Source organism: Phyllostomus hastatus, unplaced genomic scaffold, assembly GCF_019186645.2.
Source record: "Phyllostomus hastatus isolate PE091 unplaced genomic scaffold, TTU_PhHast_1.1 phas_scaffold_11, whole genome shotgun sequence".
Classification (NCBI taxonomy): Eukaryota; Metazoa; Chordata; class Mammalia; order Chiroptera; family Phyllostomidae; genus Phyllostomus; species Phyllostomus hastatus.
The window spans coordinates 6,187,069-6,209,414 of record NW_025334005.1 but is presented as its reverse complement, the minus strand read 5'-3'; the positions used below and the strand labels follow the sequence as shown (position 1 = coordinate 6,209,414).

General features: G+C 60.6%; 1 protein-coding gene across 1 annotated transcript; it reads right to left on the bottom strand.

The window, feature by feature from the left end:
• Positions 1-197: 197 nt before the first annotated feature.
• On the bottom strand, positions 198-16,216 carry FADS3 (fatty acid desaturase 3). Its single transcript, XM_045854977.1, has 12 exons — positions 15,787-16,216; positions 5,921-6,031; positions 5,146-5,343; positions 4,596-4,697; positions 4,343-4,465; positions 3,982-4,042; positions 3,283-3,359; positions 2,789-2,886; positions 2,401-2,497; positions 2,160-2,239; positions 1,918-2,043; positions 198-563 (listed from the first exon to the last, which is right to left on the bottom strand). The coding sequence occupies exons 1-12, from the start codon at positions 16,009-16,011 to the stop codon at positions 512-514; spliced, it is 1,350 nt and encodes a 449-aa protein (XP_045710933.1). The 5' UTR covers positions 16,012-16,216; the 3' UTR covers positions 198-511.
• Positions 16,217-22,346: the final 6,130 nt, after the last annotated feature.

Below are 22,346 nucleotides of genomic sequence, written 5' to 3'. Positions count from 1 at the left end.
GGTGTGGCTCAGCTGGCCGGGCGTCATCCCACAGAGCAAACGGTTGCAGGTTCCGTTCGCAGTCAGGGCACGTGCCTGGGTTGCGGGTTTGGTCCCTGATTGGGGTGTGAGCGGGAGGCAACGGACCGATGTCTCGCTCCCTTTCTCCCGCCCTTCCCCTCTCTCTAAAAATGAATAAATTAAATCTTTTAAAAAAATTCATGCAAGTTCAATACTTTATTCCATAATATATCTGGGTTTGTTTTTATATAAAAATAACAGTTTTCCCTCAGTTTTTGCTCCAAGAAAACATGCCATGCTCACCCGTGTGGCTTCGTGTACCGTCCCCCGAACCCCTGTCCTGTTGGGCCGACAACCGTGGCCTTGGGGCTGCAGAGCAGACAGACTAGGGGGCCGAGGAGAGGATGGCAGGCCCAGGGGGACGGCAGGGCCCTCCAGGCCCGGCTGGGGGTGGGGGCTGTCAGGCCTGCCTGAGCCAGCTTGGTGTCTGCAGCAGCCCTGGGTGCCGCCTTCACTGTTGGAGGTAGGCTTCCAGCCAGACATTGCCAGACTTCTTCAGGGACCTGGAGGGGGGCGGGGGAGGGGGTGTTAGGGATGCTACTGCAAGACACCAACCCCCGTCCCCCAAGATGAAGGCTGTGAGTGGCGGTATCCCCCTTCCCCTACGGCGAGCGGCTGGGTGGGGCTGAAGGGGTGGACTGGAGAATGAGGCTCCCTTCTGGTGAACTGGAGTGGAATCCAGTTCTGGATTGGAATCTAGACCGGGGGAGGGGTAGAGGCAAGGCCAAGTGTAGGCAGAAGCCGCTGTGGGCCTGTCCCCCGCCCCGCCCCCCCCACCGCCGCCCGGCTCTGTCTGTTGCCTCCTTCTGCTGGGCCCCGTGACCCAGAGATTGGTCAGGCCTGGCCCCTGTCCACCAGTAAGTAGCCCGGCGCAGTCAGGCAGAGGAGCCAGAAATGTCAACGACTTGTTAGGAAACCCCGGGCCAGGTGTTGTCCTGGGGCCGGGCCGGGTGCCAGGGGCTCGGAGGACGGGGCTGGGAAGGGTCGTGAAGGAGAAGAGGAGTTCAAACACCAGGATGGAAGGAAGGGCGGCCGAGGAGAGGGAACAGCAGGTGTCACCGTGCAGGGGCGGGAGAGCTCCGGCTGGGGAACCTGACCTCCGTTCCCACTGCCAGGGCTGCCCCCGGGCCAAGCCCGTCATCCCGCGCCGGGGCAGCTGCAGGCCCCGCGGCTCTGCTCTATCTGCTTTGGCTCTCGCCCCATCAGAGCTGTCAGAGCGTCTTCCCAGAACCCGGTTCCTGCTTGTGCCTCCTCCTCCGCTCTGCGGCTCTCCCACACACCAGCACCTGCCTCAGGGCTTTTGCACCGCAGTTCTCCTGCCCAGAACACTCTTCCCCCAGACGTCTCTCTCCCTGGCCATCCCTCTCCCCTCCCCCACCTGCTCTGCTTGCTTCTCCCTTCAACACCGGCCACCTGCCACCCTGTGATGGAAACCGTGGCCCCTGGCTGGCGCTCCCCGGCCGCTCTCCGGGTTCCGCCCCACCCGTGGGTTTTATGGCTTTGCTTCTTGCCAAAGCACTGCTCCCTGTCTCCCATTTTCTGTGACTGACTTATTTTAACGGCTTGTTTTCTGTTCCCCACGCTCGGCCAGGCAGGCAGGCAGGCAGGCAGGGAGGCAGGCAGCATCTCGGTCTGTTTTCCTCACTGGTGTGTCGGCCTGGGCCCAGGGGAGGGGGTGGGTGTGCCGATGCCGGGGAGGGAGGGAGGGAGGCAGGCCACAGGCTGGTCAGGACAGACAGGCTGACAGGAGCAGCCTCATGTGTCAGCTCTCCCAGAGGGACCAGTGTGGGATCAGAGAGGGGGCCGGTGGGGCCCAGGGAGGCCAGGGGGCCCGGGGGAGCTGCCATGACCCCTCACCCGACGATGTCCACTAGGGCGGTGAGGAAGGGCTTCACTTCGTAGACGAGCCCGTGCTTGGCACACAGCGCCTGGACCAGCGGTGCGACCCTGTGGTAGTTGTGCCGGGGCATCGCGGGGAAGAGGCTGGGGCGGGAGGGAGAGCACGGGCTGACACCTGACACGGACCACCACCCCTCACCGCGCAGACCCCCAGGGAAAGACACTCCGCCACCCCGCTGGGCCCCAGGGCCTGCACTCACTGGTGCTCGATCTGGAAGTTGAGGTGCCCGCTGAACCAGTCCATGAAGAGTGAGGACTCCACGTTGCAGGTGGCTGCCAGCTGCCAGAAGCAGGTGAGGGCACAGGTGAGGGAGGCTGGCACCAAGCCCTGGGCCCTGTACAGCAGCCCCTGAACCCGGCAGCCCCATCAGGGCCCCTTCCCTCTCAACTGGGACCCCACCCACCCCAGGAGGTGCCCCTCCAGCCGCCCCCGCTGCCCACCTGAGAGCTGGCCCAGTCCCGGTGCTTCTCATGGCCGATCTCCTTGGGGATGTGGTTCATCTGCGTGATCCACACGAACCAGTGGCTCTCCAGGACCCTGTGGGGAGGCTCGGGCGCTGCCATGTCCACCTCACCACTGAGGCCGGGCCTGGGCTTCGGCTTCCTCCTCTGTACAGGGGGACTGTGGCAAGCCCGCCCCCCGCTGAGAGGGGCAGGCTCCCTGTCAGGCCGAGCCCAGAGCAGCCCACCCACTGTCTGGAGAGCCCACCGCTCTCGTGTCGTTTGATCCGCCCACAGCCCAGGGGGGCTCTGAGGGTGGAGGGCTGCGGTCAGGGCCCCGGCTGTGTGTGACCCCCCACCCCCGCCCTGCCGTTCTGAACTGCCGTACCTCACAGCCACGAAGAGGAGCAGCACCCCAGAAACGCTGTAGAAGGGGAGGTAGGACAAGAAGAAGCGGGAGTAGAAGCTGGCGGCCCAGAGGAGGTCCTGCAGAGAGCGGAGGACACAGGTCTCAAAGCAGCCAGAAGGGGCGAGGCCGAGGTCATCCGTGCCTTCTGCTTGACGTGCCTCGGAGCCCTGGACAGCTCCCTGCCCGCTCTGGGCCTTGGTTTTCTCTGCCAGGGAAAGGGGCAGGGGTCCTGCCCTGCCAGCAGAGCATGGAAGTGAGGGTGCCATGGAGGGGCTGAGGTGGGGGAACCCCACCCCCAGGGAGGACACCATGCCGGGCCCTGGGGACACGGTTGCTCTCCCCCTGCACGCGTGTACCTCACTGTTGCACGCACACACACCTGCTTGCATTCGTGGACAGGGGTTGCTCCCTGATGCCCCTGCCTCCTGCCACCATGGCTGTACACCTGGGGGATCGGAGCAGGGCCCACTCACCCTCCACTGCATGCACACCAGCATGTAGGCCAGATTCTCCACCTCGAAGTTCACCAGGGTGAGCAGCGGTGGGCCAACTGCAAGGAGGGCATGCAAGGGCTCAGGCACCGGGCCGGGGGCTGGGCAGGCTGGGCAGGTGGGGCGGGGGCGGGGCTCTGTCTCTGAGGGAACGCCAGTGGGACTGGATGCCGGGCCCGCCAGCTGGGGTGAACCCACCTCACCCTCCAGGCCTGGTCCACATTCCTCCCTCAGCATCTGAGCCTGCCCAGGCTGACCTTTGCCTCACTGCCTCCCGTGTCCCCTCAGCAGGTCAGGGCCAGCCTTGCATGTCCCCATCCTGTCCCCTTTGGTCACACCCCTTGAGTTCTCGCCCTGCCCACCCCAACGATTGCTCAAAAGCTCTAGAGCTCTGGACCGCTCTGATGTGAGGGCAGAAAGGAATGCTGAGAGCTCCGGGCAGGGCTGTGGCCACCTCTGGTCTTAAGGCACCCTGGGCAGAGAGGCCGGCTGGGGTGGCCCAGCGGGGTCTGGAGGAGGCTTGGGGGTGCCAGTGCTGAGGGGTGGCTAACAAGCGCCCCTTCCCCAGAGAGGTTCTGGAAGCTGCTCAGTGTCGGCCGGCACGGGGCAGACAGTGCGGGCTCAGGTGTGGTCCCCACCCCAGCCACGTCCTCAACATTGTGGGGGCAAAGGGACACTCACTCAGGAAGAAGTACAGGTGCTGGTGGTTGTAGGGTAAGTATCTTCGTTTCTTCCTGCCGTACTGCGGAGACAGGCGGTGGCTCAGGGGGGCAGCTCTCCAGGACCCTTCCGCCCAGGCAGGGGCCAGGGCCTGGCTGGGACCACGGGACAAAGGCAACTCCAGATTCTAGCCAGTGGGCCCATCATCGCCAGCAGGCTGGGAAGGGGGGAGGGGGTGCCTCTGGGGTGGGAGTCAGCCTGGAACTAGAGTGGGGGGCTTGGTTGGGGGCTAGGGCTGGGCCATAGTCGGGGCCCCCGGGGGCTACCAGTTCCCGCTCAGCTGCAAGCCCCGCCTATGTGTGTCGCTGTGCTCCCCACGAACCTCCACAGAGGACTCCCCCAAGAGGAAGACGGGCGCCAAGGTCACATCCGGGTCCTTGGAGAAGATGTTGGGCTTGGCGTGGTGCTGGAAGTGGCGGAAGTTCCACCAGTGGGCGGAGAAGCCCTGCAGGGGAGGAGGGGTCCTCAGGGGCGGGGCCAGGCCGTGTCCACCCTTCGGTGCCTGCACGCGCGGGCAGTCCCAGCGTGGCTCCCCGACTCGGCCCCTCGAAGCCCAGCACGCACCCCACCCTCACCTTCAGCTGTCCCATCACAAACTGCTGGGCCAGGTTGTTCCACCAGGACTTCCTGAAAACAGAGGCGTGGCCCAGGTCGTGCTGCAGGTACCAGCTCTGAGCCTGGGGAGAGAGGCCGGCTCCAGAGCCTTGACACCTGGCTCCGGCTATAGGGAACCCCGCTGGCTGCCTGGGGCCCCAGGGAGCCCCACGCCCCCAGCTCGCCAGGCACACCCACAGCGAATGCTCCATTCTAGGGACCTGTACACCAGCTTCCTCTTTTCCAGAACACCGGGTTTCAGGAGGTCTGGGGACCCGCACATCTCGGAGCTGTGGGCAGCAGCCCTCTGGCTCTATGCCCTGTGCTCATCCAGGGTCCAGCAAAGAGCTGCCTCAGCTCATTTAAAATACAGCTTGACCTTCAGGTACATGCCTTATGGGGTCTCCAGCTGGCCGTTCGTTCGTTCGTTCATTCATTCATTCATTCATGCACTCATTCGGCAAATGCACCCAGAATGTTCACAGGTGTCTGTTGGGCAGTTTCGGGGCTGCAAGACAGTGCTGGGGTCACCTGGGAGACAGCCATGATGAGGGTGGCGAGGGTGCTGGGCCCCCAGCCGGAGCCAAGGAGGTAGATGACCAGCCAGGCGAGCACCTCCATGGCCAGGATGTGGCCCAGCAGGAAAGCGAAGAAGGTGGGCCTGGCCTCGAACAGCTTCATGTCCTTGGCTGCCTGGTGCAGGGCTCGGAAGTCCTCGACCAGCTGGGCCTGCCACGGCGAGCGGCCGGTCAGGCGAGCAGGGAGTGAGGTCCCAGTTGCCCCAGAAAACCCCCGCAGCCACTCCGTCCACACCAGGCCCAAAGGCTGTTGCCACAGGGGTCAGAGGGACAAGAGCACTTGGCTTGGGGAGTGACCTGGATTGCTGCCTGGTGGCAAAGGCCCCCCCTTACAAAGGGTGGGGGGTGGGGGGAGGGTACGTGAGAAGCAGAAAAAGGCAGAGTGGGCAAAACCCTTAAAGCACCGCTCGTCAAAATCCTCATTGTACATGGGGGTGCTGGGCCCAGAGCAGGGAGGGTGTTGCCTGGGGACAAGTGCTGACCCAGCCAGCTCTGCGGGGGCCGTGAGCTCCTGGCAGGCGTGCCTACAGCTCTTCCTACGGCCGCCTGCCTGCCTGCCTGCCTGCCAAGGAAGGAATGGCAAAGCAGCCCAGACTCCCGGCTGCCGGGCCCCTTGGGGTAATGCAGATGGAGCTACTACCAGCCACGCCCCTGCCTCCGCCCTGCCTCCACCCCCTCCTCCCAGGGCCCTCCAGAGACGGCTCAGCCTCCACCAGGGCCCTGCTCACGTTCTGGGATCCATCCTGGCTGGGCTCCTCTGGGGCCAGCTGTCCAATCAGCAGGGGCTGCAGGAACTTGCGTACAAAATTGAGGTCCCGGTGGAAGGCATGGAAGGCATCCTGAGGAAGAGCAGACAGTCAGGTGGGCGGACAGACAGACAGACAGACAGCTGGCAGCACCCAGAGGCAGTAGACAAAGTGGAAGGACCGTTGACGGAAGAGCAGAGCAGACAAGACAGATGGACGGACCGTGAGCTGCTTGGTCAGCTGTCATGGAAATAGCACCACGTGGCTCAGCCTGGCCCCCGAGCCTGCCCTGGTCCTCCCCAGCTGCTTCGCCCAGCACAGGGGGCCCTTTTCCAAACCTGGCTGGGTGCATGCATACAAATCTGGATTTGCAGGAAGGTCTCCCTGGAAGACTCTCGGTTCCTTTCATGACTGGGTTCAACTTTTCCAAAACAGAGCGATCTGGGACGCTTTCTGGAACTCGCATGCTGTTCTACGGCATGTAAAATGAGGCCTGGGTCAAGCCGTCACATTGTCCCCGCTTCACAAACACAAGCACAGGGTAGAGGGCTCGTGGGTGGGAAACCTGTACTCGAGGGCCACCGGGCCACCGGGCCATCAGGAGGAAAAAAGTCAGTGGGGGCCACGCAGACTTTAGCCAATGCTAGACTCTAGCCAATGCTAGATCTTGGGCATTTGTTTGTAAGGGAAATACTCGAACAGTTCCTTTTAAAAGCAGGAACAGAAAGCGCACGTTTTTAGAAAGGAAATTATATAAATAATCTAGCATTCTCCGTCATAGCAGGGGCGGAGGTGGGACGCCACGCAGGTGAAGGGGTTAGAGGAGGAACACGGCACGGAGACGGATGAAGGGCTGGAAGAAGACTCCCGTCAGGAAGCAGCCTGGGCATTTCCGAAGTGTTAGTAAACTTGAACTTCACATCTGGGGCTCGCTTACTCTCCCTGATCTAGTCTGGGTGTAGTGGCCTCATTCCTGCTCACAGTCCTGCAGCTGATTTGTATCCTTGGGCTTGCAGAGCCTCTGAGGAGCTGGCCACAGCCACCCCGCGGCCTGAGCTGAGCGAGCCGTGACTGGAGTGGCATTGTCCCCACGGGCCCGGGGTAGGTGGCAGCTGGCTGCTCAAGGAAATACCTTTGAAGAAGATTGGCTGGGAACAGAGGTCTCCCATTGTCTTCTCACTAATGAGCCTACCAGCTTCTGATGAGTGTTCAGACAGAAGTGACAGCTGGGCCCCTGTACTTACTGCCAGACATCCCAGTCCTGGGGGAAGGACCCGCATGGGCCCCACCCCCCACCGGGCCCCACTCAGAGGCCACACCTGCAGGATGCCTGCTCTCTTACTGGCCCAGGGCGGTGAGGGTGGGGGAGGGGGAGCAGGAGGGGGGAGGGTAAGATTTCTGGAGTAAACCAGGCCCTGGGGAAGGCTGGCCTGGGGCCCCTCCCTGGGGTTCCGAACAAAGAGCGAGCTGTGTGAGCTGCTGAGTGCACATCTCTCCTGGAAGAGCCTGGATGGAGGGGTGGCACACCTGGGAGGCGGGGGCTGGAGGGAAGATGGCTCTTAGGGCTGCGCTGACCCCACTCATCGTGACCCTGAGTGCGTCTGTGTGGCCCGGGACTAGGCAAATCCGGGGGCAAATCCGGGGACAAATCGAGAGTCTCCAGGGCCATTCTGGCTCTGGACTGCTAAGGTTTTTTTTTAAAGCTTTTATTTATTTATTTTTAGAGAGGGAAGGGAGGGAGAAAGAGAGAGAGAGAAACATCAATGTGCGGTTGCTGGGGGTCATGGCCCGCAACCCAGGCATGTGCCCTGACTGGGAATCGAACCTGCAACACTTTGTTTCACAGCCCGCACTCAATCCACTGGGCTATGCCAGCCAGGGCGGGGTTTTTTTTCCCCCCTTAACTTTTTCCTTTTTTCGGAGGGAAGGGGTGGGACCAGGGCGGAATAGGTCTGCCTGAGGCCAGCCGGCAGCGCACAGGTTCTCGACTTCCTGCAGAAAGATTTCACGACACAAGTCCAGGTGATTCTGGGAGTATATTTATTAAAGCTGGGGACAGTGAGACAAAGGAAGCACGTGGGGCAGAAGTGGCACGGGGAGAGCCTGGGCGGTGCTCTGCTTTGTCTCCCTAGAAATGTGGTAGGACAGGAGGGACCCACGCTGGGATGCATGAGCTCACCGAGAAGTAAAAGCCACAGTGACAGAAGCGAGCCAAGCGGGGCTGCTGTGAGCTCCCTGGGAGTCAGGGGGAAAGGGGCTTTGCAGGCAGACGCAGGGGGTAAGCCCAGGACGAGCTGCCAGTGCCCGCTGCTGCCCTGGTTGCCAGTTTCCCGAACCCCGAGATCAGACAGACACACGCCCACGGGAGAAAGGCACGGGCGTGCTCTACAGAGAGCACATTTTCCTTAATTTTTTTCATTGTAGTGAAACATGCATGGAATTTACCATTTTAACTATTTTTCAGTGTGCAGTTCAGTGGCATTAAGTGTATTCACTATGCCGTGAGACCATCACCACCACCCAGCTCCGGAACTCTTTCCTCCGCCCACCCGGAGCCCCGCCCACCCGGAGCTGAGCCCCGCCCCCAGGAAACACTAACTCCCACCCCACCCCCACCCGTGGCATCCACGTTCCGCTTTCTCTCTAAGCGACTACTCTAGGGGCCTCACAGAAGAGCGAGCGTACGATATTTGTTTTGTGACTAACTTGTCACTTAGCGGGTCTTCAAGGTTCACCTCTGCCGCAGCCCGTGTCAGAATTCTCTCCTTCTGAAGGCTGCAGGAGTGCTGACTCTGCTTCCCTCTCGTTTCCTCTGAAAGTCCCCTGGCAGCACGCGGCGCCCGAAGCTCACGCACACAGCCACACGGGCACACTCACAAGGACCCAGAGGGGCACACCTGTCACAGAAATGCAGCCAGAGTCTGATGCGTGTGCCTCCATGCACGCGGACACACCCACCGCCCCATCTCAGCACCAAGACTTGGACACACGGGCGCACACTCGGAGACGCGCACGGTCAGAGCCCGAGAGAACTGGGCTCAGACAGACGCGGCCTCGCGCACACGGCAGGTGGCGGGCGCGCGAACTCGCAGAGCAGGATGCAGGTGCGGTGGGCACCACCCCAGGATTTCCTGCCTCTCAGTCCTTCCTCTCTCCCACCTTGTGTGTGTGTTCTGGGGCCGCCCCGGTGCCCAGCCGACACCTGGGTGCTCCGGGACCGTGGACTGGAGATGAAGTGCTTGTGGGAGCGGGTCCGCTTCCCTGCCTCCTTCCCTTCCGCCCCGATTCACCCAGGCCAGGCCTGGGGGTTCACGGAGGGACAGGGCGGGGCCAGACCCACCCAAGGGACCTGCAGCCCGTCCTATCCCTTGGAGTGAGACGAGACCGTTCAGGGTTCAGGGTTCAGGGCCCGGGGCCAGGGCTCCGCGGGTCCCTGTTGAGCAGGGCGGCTCCTGGGGCTGGGCGGGCGCCACTGAGCCTGGGCTTCTCGCTCTCGGGAGCCAGCAAGGTGGGTCCCTGGCCTCCGCCCAAGTCCTGATGCACTAGCAAACAGCTCTTTCTGGAACACTGGCTGCAGCCATGTGACCTCGTCCTCTCCGCGCCTCCACTTAAGGACCCAGGGGCCTGGTGGAGGGCTCCAGCGGTTAAGCCACTTATCCAGCTCCGTTTTAATGGAGGCTGGACCAGAACCCAGCCTGCCTCCACAGCTGTGCTTCTGAACACTCAGCAGGAGCCCCGGGGAGGCTACTCTCCGGCCAGAGGGGAGGCAGCGGACCTCCTCTGTTAGGGGCCGGGGTGGTCCTCACCGTGAGGCCGGTCACCAAGGACCTGGCTGCTGTGAGACTGGGCTGTGGGGGGACAGGAGGGTGGTTCTGGGGTTTCTTGGCCACACTGATTGAGTTTCAGGGCACTGCAGGCGACCCCCCCATCACCCACCGCTGGTGAACTCACAAAACCGTCCTTGCAGGGGCCTGTGTGCAAACCCTGTGCCCCTCCCCCACCTAACAGGCTGAAGGAGAGACTCTGGGCCTTGGAAGAAAGTCAGGAGTGACCGCCGGCGTCAAAGCTGTGCCCCAAACAGACAGACGCTGCTGGCGGCAGCGTCAGGCTGTGCGCACGGCGGTGTCCTCGGAGCAGGGCCTGCAGAGTGGGTGTGAGCGAGCGCACGCACGAGAGCCAGCGCCGAGGCTCCACAGCCCACCAGGCAGGGGTGAGTCATCCTCCCGGGAGGGAACAGAGGCTCAGGGGGGTGGGAACGCCTGCCCGGGCCAGAGTCAGCAGGGGCACACCTGGGACTGAACCCCGGGTCCCAGCAGGATAGAACCATAACAATAAAAAGAGCCACCAGGGCCAGTCTTCTGTGACGGCCACGCCCTCCCAGGGTACAGCGACCACCCAGCTCCGCCTGGGTCCCTGGAAACCTGCCCCCAGCCCTGAGCTCCCCGTAGCAGCTGGTTAAAGGGCAGCATAGGGCTGGGGAGTGGCACCGGAGCCAGCCTGTCGGGGATGGAAGCTGAGCTGCCACTTATGAGCTGGGCCACGGAGCCACAGAGGTCACCCCCCTTCTGTTCTGTGCCTTCTCATCAGCAAACCAGGAACCACAACCGCCCCTCGAGTGGGCCTCGGGGGAGGGACCCAGTCTGTGCAGGTGGTGCGCGCAGAAGGGGCCCGGCGGCCGGTGAGCCCCCCACCCCCAGCCTGACGTGCCACCGCCTGAGTCCACTCTGATGTCGTGCCCTAGAAGGGTGGGTGGGTCTCCAGGGGTGACAGGGACAGGCTGTGGGACAGTGTATCCTGCAGGTCCAGTCCCGGCCAACCTGAGGCTGCAGAATGAATGAGACACAGTGGGGGTGGGGAGCATGTCTGGCCACACTCTCCCAAGGTTCTGGAACGTTCCCGATCAGAAAGAGGGCGGGGCAGGGCTGCTGGGGTGGTCTCGGTCTGCTCCCGAAGCCTTTGCCGAGGAGGTGGCAGTGGGCTGCGGAGATGGGGCCATGCCTCCAAGGACGCCCCAGGCGTTTCTCCCTCCCTCCCTGCCCCAGGCGGGAAGGCAGAGCGGAAACTCGGCCTTGGCATTCAGATGCTCCTTCCCATCCTCTCCCGGGAACTTCTCACAGGAGGCCAACAGGCAAGCGCTATCAGTAACCCCATTTTACAGATGTGGAAACCGAGGTACAAAGAGGCCAAAGGGCACACATCTCTGGACATGGCACAGCCAACTCCCCGCCCACACAGCAGAGCCCAGCTTAAGGACCGATGCCCTTAGGAGGCTGTCCCGTCTCCCCAGCACGGCTGGTGTCCCTGGTGATAGGCTGGCACACATGCCAGGGCCTTCTCCACCCAGCACCCTGGCCTCACAAGTGTCACTGACCCAGCCGTGGCCCCAAAGCGGCCAGGCCCCCTGGCTCTTGGTTGTCTCTCCACCACTAGGCTCAGTTCTCAGCTATTCCATGAGAAGCCCCTGACAGCTCAGGACTCTCGGGAAGACACAGGAGGGCTGCCGGCACCCACGCCTCCGCACACTGCGGTCCTGCCCCGCGCCGGCAGCTCCGACTCCTCCCCCAGGGAGGGGGCAGGCCAAGGCAGCGATGCTGGGAAGGGGCTGGGCGGTGGGACATTGCAGGAAATGCCTACAGAGCACAGACAGGTCACACATTGTCGGGCAGCAGGGCTTTCACGGCAGCCAGTGTGGTGAATGGAAGGAGACAGTGTGTGGGCCCTGGACCCAGGTCCCCCAAGTTCATGGCCAGCACCCTCTGGGCCCCGCCCTCACTCCAGAGCCTCAGGATCTGCCCTGCCTCTCCCCAACTCCCACCCAGACACAACCCTACCCTCTAAGCCCTACAAGGAAGGTCCTGTCCCTCAAGGGCCCCCAAGAAGGTCCCTTTTTATCACCCACATTCTGCCTCAGTCTTCTCATCTGCAGAATGGGCCGACACTACCACCTGCCTCATCAGGTTGTTGTCTGATGGCCACACTGAACTATATCCCAGAGGGTGCCCTGGCACACCTGCACCCAGAGCATCCCTTGCCCTCCGCCCTGGCCACACCTGCCCTTTGGGACCCATCATCTCGTCCCCTAGCCCCCTGCCCTTCTCCTGGGAGGCTCTGCCTTCCCCTTCCCTACTAGGGATCATGTTGAATCTGTATCAGATTCTCCCGGCTTCCCTGCTGTGCCCTGCAAGGCCCCCTTACAATAAAACCCAAGTGCTGCTTCCAAGGACACAGAACCCAGTGGGAGCAGCCCTGCTACCCCACAACCTAACCGCCTGCCCCGCCCACTGCGCAGCTCCAGCCGTGCAGAGACCTGCTGTTCCTTAAATGTTTGGCGCAGGCTCCCACCTCGCACTGTGCTCCAGCCAGTCCACCTGCCAAGGAACTCCCTCCTTGCAGAGGTGTGTGTGGTTCACAGCTGTATCTCCAGAGGTGAGAACAGAGTCTGGCACTTAGGATATAATTCAAGAATGAATGAACGGGCCCTGGCTGGTGTGGCTCAGTGGATTGAGCGCCAGCCTGCGAACCGAAGGGTCGCCGGTTTGATTCCCAGTCAGGGCACGTGCCTGGGTTTCAGACCAGGTCCCCAGGAGTGAGCATGTGAGAGGCAACCACACATTGATGCTTCTCTCTCTCTCTTTCTCCCTCCCTTCCCCTCTCTCTAAAAGTAAATAAATAAAATCTTTTCTTTTTCTTTACAAAAGAATGAATGAATGGAATAAACAGCTAAGACAGCTAAGTCACAGTGTAGCACGTGGTGAGGAACATATGCTGTGGGTTCAAATCCCAGAGCTAACTTTTAATTCCCACTCACTTTGCCTCTCTCGGCCCCGTTCCCTCATCTGTAAAGTGGGGAGAATGATGATGGTACCTGCCTTACAGGGGGATCTTGGGGATTAAAAGAGAGAGTATCTATCAGTCCGGCTTCGGAGCCATAGTGGGGGCTCGGGGCCTGGCTCTGGCGCCCTTCTGACCGTGGAGAGCTGTGACATCCTGGGACGGGACACATGGTCTCGGGCAGCGGCCAGGCCGCACCCTCCCTGGCTGGCTTAGGCTGCCCATGACTTGTAGACGAACGTGGCCCAGGGCCCAGAGCTTTCTCCCCAGGGTACCCGCTTTGTATCCCAGGATGGCCGCAGGCTGACCTCATGGCACAGGAACTCTGGGAATTTCCTGGCAGGAAGGCTTCTGCTGCCTGGACATGGAAACAGCTGATGGGCGGCCAGGGCCCGTGGAGGCAGTTTCAGGAGCACCACTCTGGCCAGAAGGCGGCCCCGCCCCCACCTGTGCTCCAGGGCCGGGGATAGGAGGCCGCAGTCTGGGCTCGACCGCACAGGGCACTGGGCTGCTCCAGCCCCCGGACTGCCTGGTGAGCCCATTATGGACAAAGACTGGGGTCCCCCCAACCCCGACCATGTCATAACCCCTTTGGCCTAAACGGACCAGGTATTCCAGCAACTCCAGCCCAATGTTTGGGGCCTGGAGGAAGCTAAGAGATGGCTTAAGGCAACTCCTTCCTGTTGCAGACACAGGTGGAACAGAGAAGGTCACTCAGCAAAGGGGTGGCTGTGCTATGCACTGTCCCAGTGCACTGTGCAGTCTGCAGGGCCCACCCACACTGACCGGCCAGCAATACACACTGACCAGGAGCAATGATGGGGCAGCCCCGGGGCCACGCAGTTGAGAGGCCCAGGGCTGTTCTCAGCCAGATTGCGGTCTGGCCCAGCTCTCCCCATCTTACAGATAAGGAAACTGAGGCTCAGAGGAATGGCGTGCCTGGTTCAAAGTCACTCAGGGCCTCCAATGGCTGAGCCATGACCCAGCCCCGGGGAACAGACAGGGAAACCAGAAGCAAAACTTCATTGGTGAGGAATCAGTGAGAAAGCTGTCAGATGGAATTCTCAGGGTCAAGAGCTAACTGTATGACGGGGTTCTCCTCTCTCTGGGGGGCAAGAAGGAAAATGCAGTTAATAAATGCTCTCTGGCCCTGGCTGGTGTGGCCCAGTGGACTGAGTACTGGCCTGAGAACTGAAAGGTCACGGGTTCGATTCCCAGTCTGGGTGTATGCCTGGGTTGCCCGCCAGGTCCCCAGTTGTTGGGGGCATGTGAGAGGCAACTGATCAATGTATCTCTTACACACTGATGTTCCCCTCCCTCTTCCTCTCTCTCCCTTCCCCCTCTAAAAGTAAACAAATAAAACCTTTAAATAAACACACAAATAAACAAACAAACACTCTGTTGCCGTCTCCTTGGCTGCCCCCAGCCTGTCTGACAGATCAGAGGTTGAAAAACGCCGGAGAAGACATCCATAGGATCCTCAAGGAGCGAGCCAGGCTGGGTGGGGGGAAGGGCCGTGGCACCTCTCACCCCCAGACCCTGACAGACGTGCACACATGTGCAATGTGCACAGACACAGGCAGCATTCGCACACCTACAGGCCTGTACATGGTCACACACTCACTGGCCCATGGTCAGCTTCAAATCTGTGGCCACCCCCCGGCCCCTCAGCGCCTAAGGACAAGACTTTCTGTTGGTGTCGAGAGTTTTAGGAGGCTTCTGGCTCTCACCCCGCAGTGTCCTGGGGTGGAAGTGGGGAAAAAGGGCCTCTTTCCTCTAAAACAGCGATTTTCAACCCGTATGCCGCAAGAATCTTTGACACACACAGTATCTGGCTACGTAGTCAGGGATACTGACCTCTTTTCCTTTCGATTATCAAATAAAATAATAACAACGGCCGCCACAATAGTCATCTGGAGTGAATGAATCAAAATTATTTGGATCAGCAGAAAACGTATTCTCTGGCGCTCCGCAGAATGTCAGTCGTTTACGTGTGCGGCGGGACGAGAGGGGCTGGAAATCTTTGCTTTGAAAGAGTCCTGTGAAGAGCGCCCAGCCCCTGGGGGAGGGTGGGGGGCAGGGGGTCTGGCCACAGGAACACTGACCCTCTTGGGACAGCACGCCATCTCTTTTGCTGCCTGAAGTTCTGAGCCCCGCAAGACCTTCGGAGTCCGAGGTGCGGCCCGCCAGGCATTACGGACGGACAAGGGCAGAGCCTCACGGCCCCGGCTCCTAGGCCCCCCGTGGGGGACTTCGGGAACGGGCCTGATGAGGAGTCCCAGTTGGCTGCTCTGCCACTGGACTCCGGCCAGATGGTCTCACTTGGGCCAAACCCCACGCCTCCTTGGCCAAGCTATGTCTAGACATGTGCCGGGAAGGGGAAGTCGGGGTCCCCAGGGCCCAGCCTGGTCCTGGGGTGATTGTGCTTCCCAAGGAGGCCCACCCAGCCTGGCTGGCAAAGTTCTCGCACAGGCAGCTGCCAGCCCAGGGGAGGTGAGTCACTGACCCTTGCTGACTGACATTTACGGAAGCTCTTGGGCAAGCCTGCATACCTCTGGGCCGGGTTCAACCTTTGCTGCCCAGCCCCCGGCCTCGGACCACACATCCTTGCCCAGCCCCAGGGGTCTCGGCCCTATCCCTGACACCAGCATGAGGGCCTGGTCTGGGGAAGCCCAGAACTGAGAGGAGAAACCTCAGAGCAGCACGGGGGACCCTCTTCTAGGGCAGGTTCTTTCCGCCATGACACACCCACCTCCGAGAGCCCCTTCCTTCAGCACAGCCTGGCTCCAGCCCAGCCCTGGTCCACGGCCGGATGTGCAGACCTCCGTGCGGAGACATGGCCCCCTTACCCCTCATCAGTCCCCTGCCAGTCCATCACAACTCGGGGTCACCGGCCAGGAGGTCAAAGGTCAGCTAGGGAGGGCGCTCAGGCCCCGCAGGAGAAGCAGGGGTACAATGCCCACCGTCAGGCCCCAGCGAGCGTCAGGCTCCACCCCGCCGGCGGCGGGTTTCCTTACCGTGGCGTCCTCAGCGCCGAGGTGGCCGATGAGGCGACTGCCCCCCGGGTGCCGCTGTGCCCAGCGGCTGATGTCGTAGACGCGGCGCTCGATGACCAGCCACATGTCGCCCGGCAGGTTGTGCGGGCGGATCTGCTCCCAGCAAAAGGTGGGCAGCGGCGCCCTAAGCCGCGCGGGCCCTTCGCGCGGCCCTGACTCCCCGCCGGGCTCCCCGACGCCGCCCATGGCTGCGTGCACAAGTCCTCGGGCGCCGGGGACCTTTCCGAGATCCCCGCGAGACACGGAGGGGAAAGAGGTGGTCTTCTCCGGGGCTCCCTCCGCCGCCACCCGCTCCTCCGCGGCCCCGCCTCGCTGCTGCAACCGCCGTACGAGCGTGCGCCGCTCGGCTCTCCCTTCCGCGCAGAACTTTCCTCCCTTATAACCGCGCCGGCGGCTCGCCGGCCAGCCGCCCCCGTCCCGGCCCCGCCGCCCTCCCCGCGCTCCAATCCCGGCGCAGCGCCTGGGCCCCCATTGGCTGCGGGGTGCTCCGGCCGCCGGAGAGGACAGTGTCGAGGCGGGCCCGCCCCGCCCCTAAGCCCGCGGCTACCGCGCCCGGCCTTTCCCCGGGACTCTGTCGCTGCCCAGGGCTCTGTCAACTCGTGGGCTCCAGGCTCGGCGGGGTGGGGAGGGGGAGGGACAGGGACAAACACCGACAGCCGGTGTCCGCTGCTCCCGCGGGAGCTCACATCTGCGCCTGATGGGCTTGGAACAACAATGAGGATAACGGGCTTCCTGCCACGCATCCTTGAACATTAAACCTTGAGCGCACAGAGTTGGAGACGCTACCTCGGGTGACGGGGTGACCGTAAGCAGCCTTCAAGCAATGGGCCACCAACGTCTGCACAAAGAGGCCGCCTTCAGGGCTGAGGGACTGGCCCCGTCTGTGGCCGGTGGTCTTTGTGCTGTCGCGGCTGTAGGGTTGGGGATGTTGAGGGGTGGCCCCTGGGGCAAAAGGAACGGAGGGGCGCTGGAGTTCGTAATAGGGCACTACCAGTCACTAGGGGCCTGGCGGGGTGGCTTGCTTGTTACTGCCCCTGCCCCCTACATTTTACTTAAATAAACTCAAGCTCTTTTGACAGTGTTGAGTTTTCTACAAATGACTCCATATCTATTTGAGATAAAGACCCCTGCTCCTAAAAGTTGATTTCACGACCTGAGGCAGATGAAATCAGGCCAAGGTTATGCTTCAGGGCGGAGGTGTCAAACTCGCTTGCACATCAGAATTACCAGAGAGCGTGTTAAGGGTAGGGCTGCCGGGCGGCCAGACTGGGACTCCATAGGTCGGAGGGCTGCATTTCCAACAGGCTTCCAGGCGCAGCTGGTGTGCTGGTTCAGACATGCCCTTTGGGGCCCCTAAGTACAGTGGATCCTTGAGCAATGGGGGTTTGAGCTTCGGGGCGGGGGCGGATTTTGTTTTTTCAGTCAACATACGGTGGGCCCTCCACATTTTGGGGTTTCTCATTGGAGGATTCAACCCACTGCAGATGGAAAACAGTATTTTCTATCCTTGGCTGGGAATTCCCGGATGCAGAGGGCCAGCTGAGTCCATTGCTCTGCACCATTGTACATCAGGGACTTGAGCTTCTGTGGACTGGGGTGCCTGTGGGAGTCTCAGAACCGATCCCCTGAGGATACCACAGATGACTGACGTTTTGGGGGACTCAAAAGTTACACGCGGATTTTTGACTGCGAGGGCATCAGCACACCCTAGTCCCTGTGTGTACGAGGGTCGACTGTATATCTCTCTGATGGGCTGAAATTTTGTCTTGGTCTAATGGTTTGTAGGACATCATTGTAGCTAATATTGGTGGGGTAGGCACCCAGGGCCCAGAGGGACAACTGAGGAGGCCTCTGGGCTCTCTTTAGTACCAGGAACCCGGGCTTTGGTTGCCAGGACAACTGGTGATGCCGTGAGGTCATCCCCAGCAGGACTGCCTGAGTCCTTTTTCACTGTGGCATCCTCAAACCTGCTCCAGAGCCTCTGTGTGTGGGGCGGGAGGCGGGTGGGCAGAGCAGAGGGGTGTGACTGGCAGCTGAGGCTGGAGGTCACTACCGATGCCCCTGCACCCACCGCATTCACACAGGGGCATGAGGGTGGAGGAGACCGCCTCTTGGAGGAAATAACCCTTCTGCACCAAAACACAGAGATATATATACACTAATGGTTGCCAAAGGGGGAGGGATAGGTGAAAAAAAATAAACCAAAATACCCCGGGGTGGAGGAGTCCGTGCTGGTGCCCTCTCCTTCCGACAGATGTGGGTCAGCTAGTGGCCGGAGGAGGAGGCACCCACTGCCCCCGCTGCAGAGGCCTCTGAGTGATGCAACTGCACGGCATGTGCTGCACTCACAACTATAACTTTGCCCTGGAAAAATATATACGCTTATGCCAAAAACATGGATTAAAGCACTAAATATAAGATCTGAAACCATGAAACTCCTTAAGGAAAATATAGGGGAGCCCTGGCTGGTGTGGCTCAGTGGGCTGAGCACCGGCCTGTGGACTGAAAGGTCGCTGGTTTGATTCCCAGTCAGGGCACAGGCCTGGGTTGTGGGCCAGGTCCCTGGTTGGGGACATGCGAGAGACAGCCAACTGGTGTTTCTCTCTCACATCGATGTATCTTTCCCTCTCTTTCTCCCTCTCCCTTCTCTCTAAACATAAATATTTTTTTAAAAAAGGAACACACGGGGCAGAAGCTCCTTGACGTTGGAGTTGGTGACAGTTTTGTGGGTAAGACACCCAAAGCCCAGGCAACAAAAGCAAAAAGGAACAAGTGGGATGACATCAAAGCAAAAAGCTTCCACTCAGCAAGAGAATCCACAGCGTGAAAAGGGAACCTATGGAATGGCAGAAAGTATTTGCAAATCATATGCCTGGTAAAGGGTTAGTGTCCAGAAAGGATAAAGAACTCATACAACTCAACAGCAAAAAAAAAAAAAAAAAAAGTGAACAATCTGATTTAAAAATGGGCAAAGGAACGGAGTAGACATTTTCCCGAAGAAGACATACCCATGGCCAGCAGCAGTACAGGTTCAAGATCAGGGAAATGCAGACCAAAACCACAGTGAGCCATCACCTCATGCGGGTAGGAATGGTTTCCGTGAAAAAGACGAGACGGGAGAGAGCAAGAGTTGGCGAGGACGCGGGGAGAAGGGAGCCCTTGCGCACTGCTGGTGGGGGTGCAAATTGGTGCGGCCGCCCGCCGGAGAAAGCCGTGCAGAGAGGTTCCTCGGAAGTTCAAATGGAGCTACCGTGCAGTCTGGCAACCCCGCTTCTGGGTCCGTCCCCGAGGGAATGAAAGCCTGGTCCCGCAGAGGCGCCTGCGCTCCCGGGCTCGCGGCCGCGTCACTCCCATAGTCCGGACACCGAGACGGCTCTGATGTCCATCCGCGGACAAATGCGAACCGCGGATGCGAGACGCGCTGGAGTGGGGTTCAGCCACCAGAAGAGAAAGACGTCTTGCCATTGTGACCACGCGGGTGAACCTGGAGGGCCTCGTGCTTAGTGAACTGAGTCAGAGGAAGACAAACACCGTGTGACCTCACTTCGATGTGGAATCTGAAACAGACGAACTCTTAGAAACAGGGTAAGATGGTGGTTAACAGGCTGAGGAGCAGAGGAGATCGGGGGCTGCCGGTCAAAGGGTGAAAACGTTCAGCTGCGTGATGAATGACAGTTAATGCCACAGTACACACTCAAAAGCTGCTGAGAGAGTAAATCCTAAATGTTCTCATCCAGCCCCTCCACGGGGGTGCGGCCCTCACCCATCCTCAGCGGCTCCCTGGGCCCTGGGCTGCTCTCAGCTCACGTGTGAGGCAGCTGGCAGATTGGGGGGAGTTCGAGCTCCCCCTACCCCAGCTGCACCTGGAGAGAGGAGGGGGAGGAAGGCCTGTGCAGGGGCCCTTGGAGGTTAAGCAAGGACAGGGTTCAGAGCCACACCGCCGCCCCAGGCCCTGCACCCTGGCGAGGAGGAGGAAGTGGCCAACCTCCTGCCGCCCGGACTCCTGTCCCCAGGAAGCCTGAGCTGTGTCTCCTCCCGGCAGCGTCCCTCATGATCCGTCTGCAGCCTTCCATAGGTTGGTTCACCTTTCTGGGCTGCAACCCAGTGGATCTTGAAACTGTCCTGGAGTCAGGGGGAACTTGTTGGGACCTCCTTGTCCCCAAACCCCTGTCAGGGCAACCGAGCCCTTTCTGACCACTTGGAAAGGGAGAGGCACCACTTGACATTCCTGAGCTGCCACTGGGCCGCTGCCAGACTGTTGGGTTTAGGGAGGAGGGGGAACTTGCTAGCCAAAAGGCAAGGGGGGGTCTGGCCAGCTGGAGCGTTTTGGGAGGGGGGTCTCCAATACATCCCTTGTCTCGGCCTCAGCCTGGCTTCTCCCTACAACGAGCTGCCACACAGGCCTCTTGTTGGACCCACCGGAGTCTCCACCCCTACGGAGCTGCCAGCCACTGTCCTGGAGCCAGATGATGCTTGTGCAGGCCCGGGGCGGAGCGGCTCGGACGGGCCGAGCGGGCGCAGCAGTGGCCCAGGCAGGCAAACATATGAGAGCGCACCGGGCCTCCCAGAAGGAGCGGTCACAAAGCACAGCCACACAGAACAGACAAGCCAGAGCTGCAGCGTTTGGCTCTGAGTTCAAGCTCGCCACCCTGCCAGCTTGATTACTGGTCCCCAGACACAGCTCTTCTGTGAGGTGGGGAGGCAGGGCCCGCAGAGGGATCCAAGGCCTAGGGCCCTGCCTCCAAAGACTCCCCAAAGGCGTCGCCGGGATGGCGCAGGACAGTGCCTTCGCAAGGACACCCCTCGGTGAAGAGAGGCCGCAAACAGACAGACAACAAGCCCGTGAAAAGATGCTCAACATCACTAATCATCAGAGAAATGCAAATCAAAACCACAAGACGTCGCCTCACAGCCATTAGCACGGCCATTACCAAAAGACACTGAGGTAAGAAGTGTCGGGAGGATGCGGAGATTGGAACCCTTGCAGGCTGCTGGTGGGAATGCAAACTGGCACAGCTGCTACTGGAGACAGAACGGAGGGTCCTCGAAAAATTAAAAATAGAACTGCCTTAGGATCCAGCAGCATCACCTCCGGGTAAACACACCCGAAGGAGCTGAAAGCAGGGGCTCAGAGCGACACCTTGCACGCCGTGTTCACAGCAGCAGCGTTCGCAATGGCCAAGAGGTGGACACGAACTGAGTGCCCCTCGATGGCTGGGTAAAGAAAAGGCGGCATAAACACACATGGCGATGTCATGGCGTTCCGCCTTAGAAAGGGGAAAGTCCCGCCCCGTGCTGCGCCGGGAGCGACCCGTGCTCGCAGAGAAAGGCAAACACTACGTGACTTCCTCTTCAAGCATCTAAAGAAGTCAACCTCCTGGAAACGGAGCGCAGAGCGGTGGCCGCCAGCAGTGGCGGAGGGGAGCTCTGTAACGGGTCCGGAGTTTCAGACGGGCAAGGGAAAAACGTCTGTGTGCTCACCACGGGGACATACTGAACACAACTGCCCTGCCCACTTACAAGTGGTTCGGAAGGTCAACTTTTTTTGACTACAATAAAGTAAAAAAAGAAGTGGTGTGTGGGGTGCGGTGGGGGCTGCAAAGGTTGCTTCATCTGATCTTCCCGACTCTCGGATGAGAGGACGGAGGCCGCGAGAGGGGTGACCGGCCCAGGCACCCAGCCCCGGCGGGACACCCGAGGCAGACTGTGACAAGTGGCAGCACGGTGACGCGGTCCGCCACCGTGTGGCTGGGCTCGGCTCACTGGCCACGGGCGGTGCTAGCTTTCACGAGGTGGCGACTGCCCTGGCGGGTGCGGCTCAGTGGATTGAACTCTGGCCTGTGAGCCCAAAGGTTGCTGGTTCAGTTCCCAGTCAGGGCACATGGCTGGGTGGCAGGTCAGGTCCCCTGTTGTGGGTGTGTGAGAGGCAACCAATTGTTTCTCTCGCACACCAACATTTCTCTCCCTCTTTCTCCTTCCCTTTCCTTCTTTCTATAAATAAATAAATAAATGTAAAAAAAAAAAAGAGGTGGCCGCATGTGCCAGGGCCAAGCGGGTTATCTAGAAAATTCACTTCAGGGGAACAACCCCTATGTGGCTGATGTCAGCTCACCGTCCCCTCCTAACTCCGAGGGTCAGATCGCCGAGCTTCTTCAGAGACCCCCCCACCCCACCCCAAGCCAGGGAAACAAGGGCGGGGGGAGCTGTCACGGGGTAGAAGTGCAGGAATCAAACCTTGATTCAAACCTGACTCAGCCTCGGTTTCGCCATCTCTGAGAAACAGGGAAGGAAGGGCCTGACTCCCTACCGGGAACATGGCGGGTGTTTAGTAAGAGTCTAGGATGCTGGTGAACGCCATGGGCTCTGGGGCTGGGCTCATTCCCTCCCGTCGTGGGTCCCCCCATTTCCTCCGTGGGACCTCTCAGTGCCTCCTCTGCCAGTTCATCGGCACAGTGGGGGCGATCGTACCTGTGCAGGTTGCTGTGAGGATTCAGTGAGCTCGCTCATGGAGAGGGCTTGGA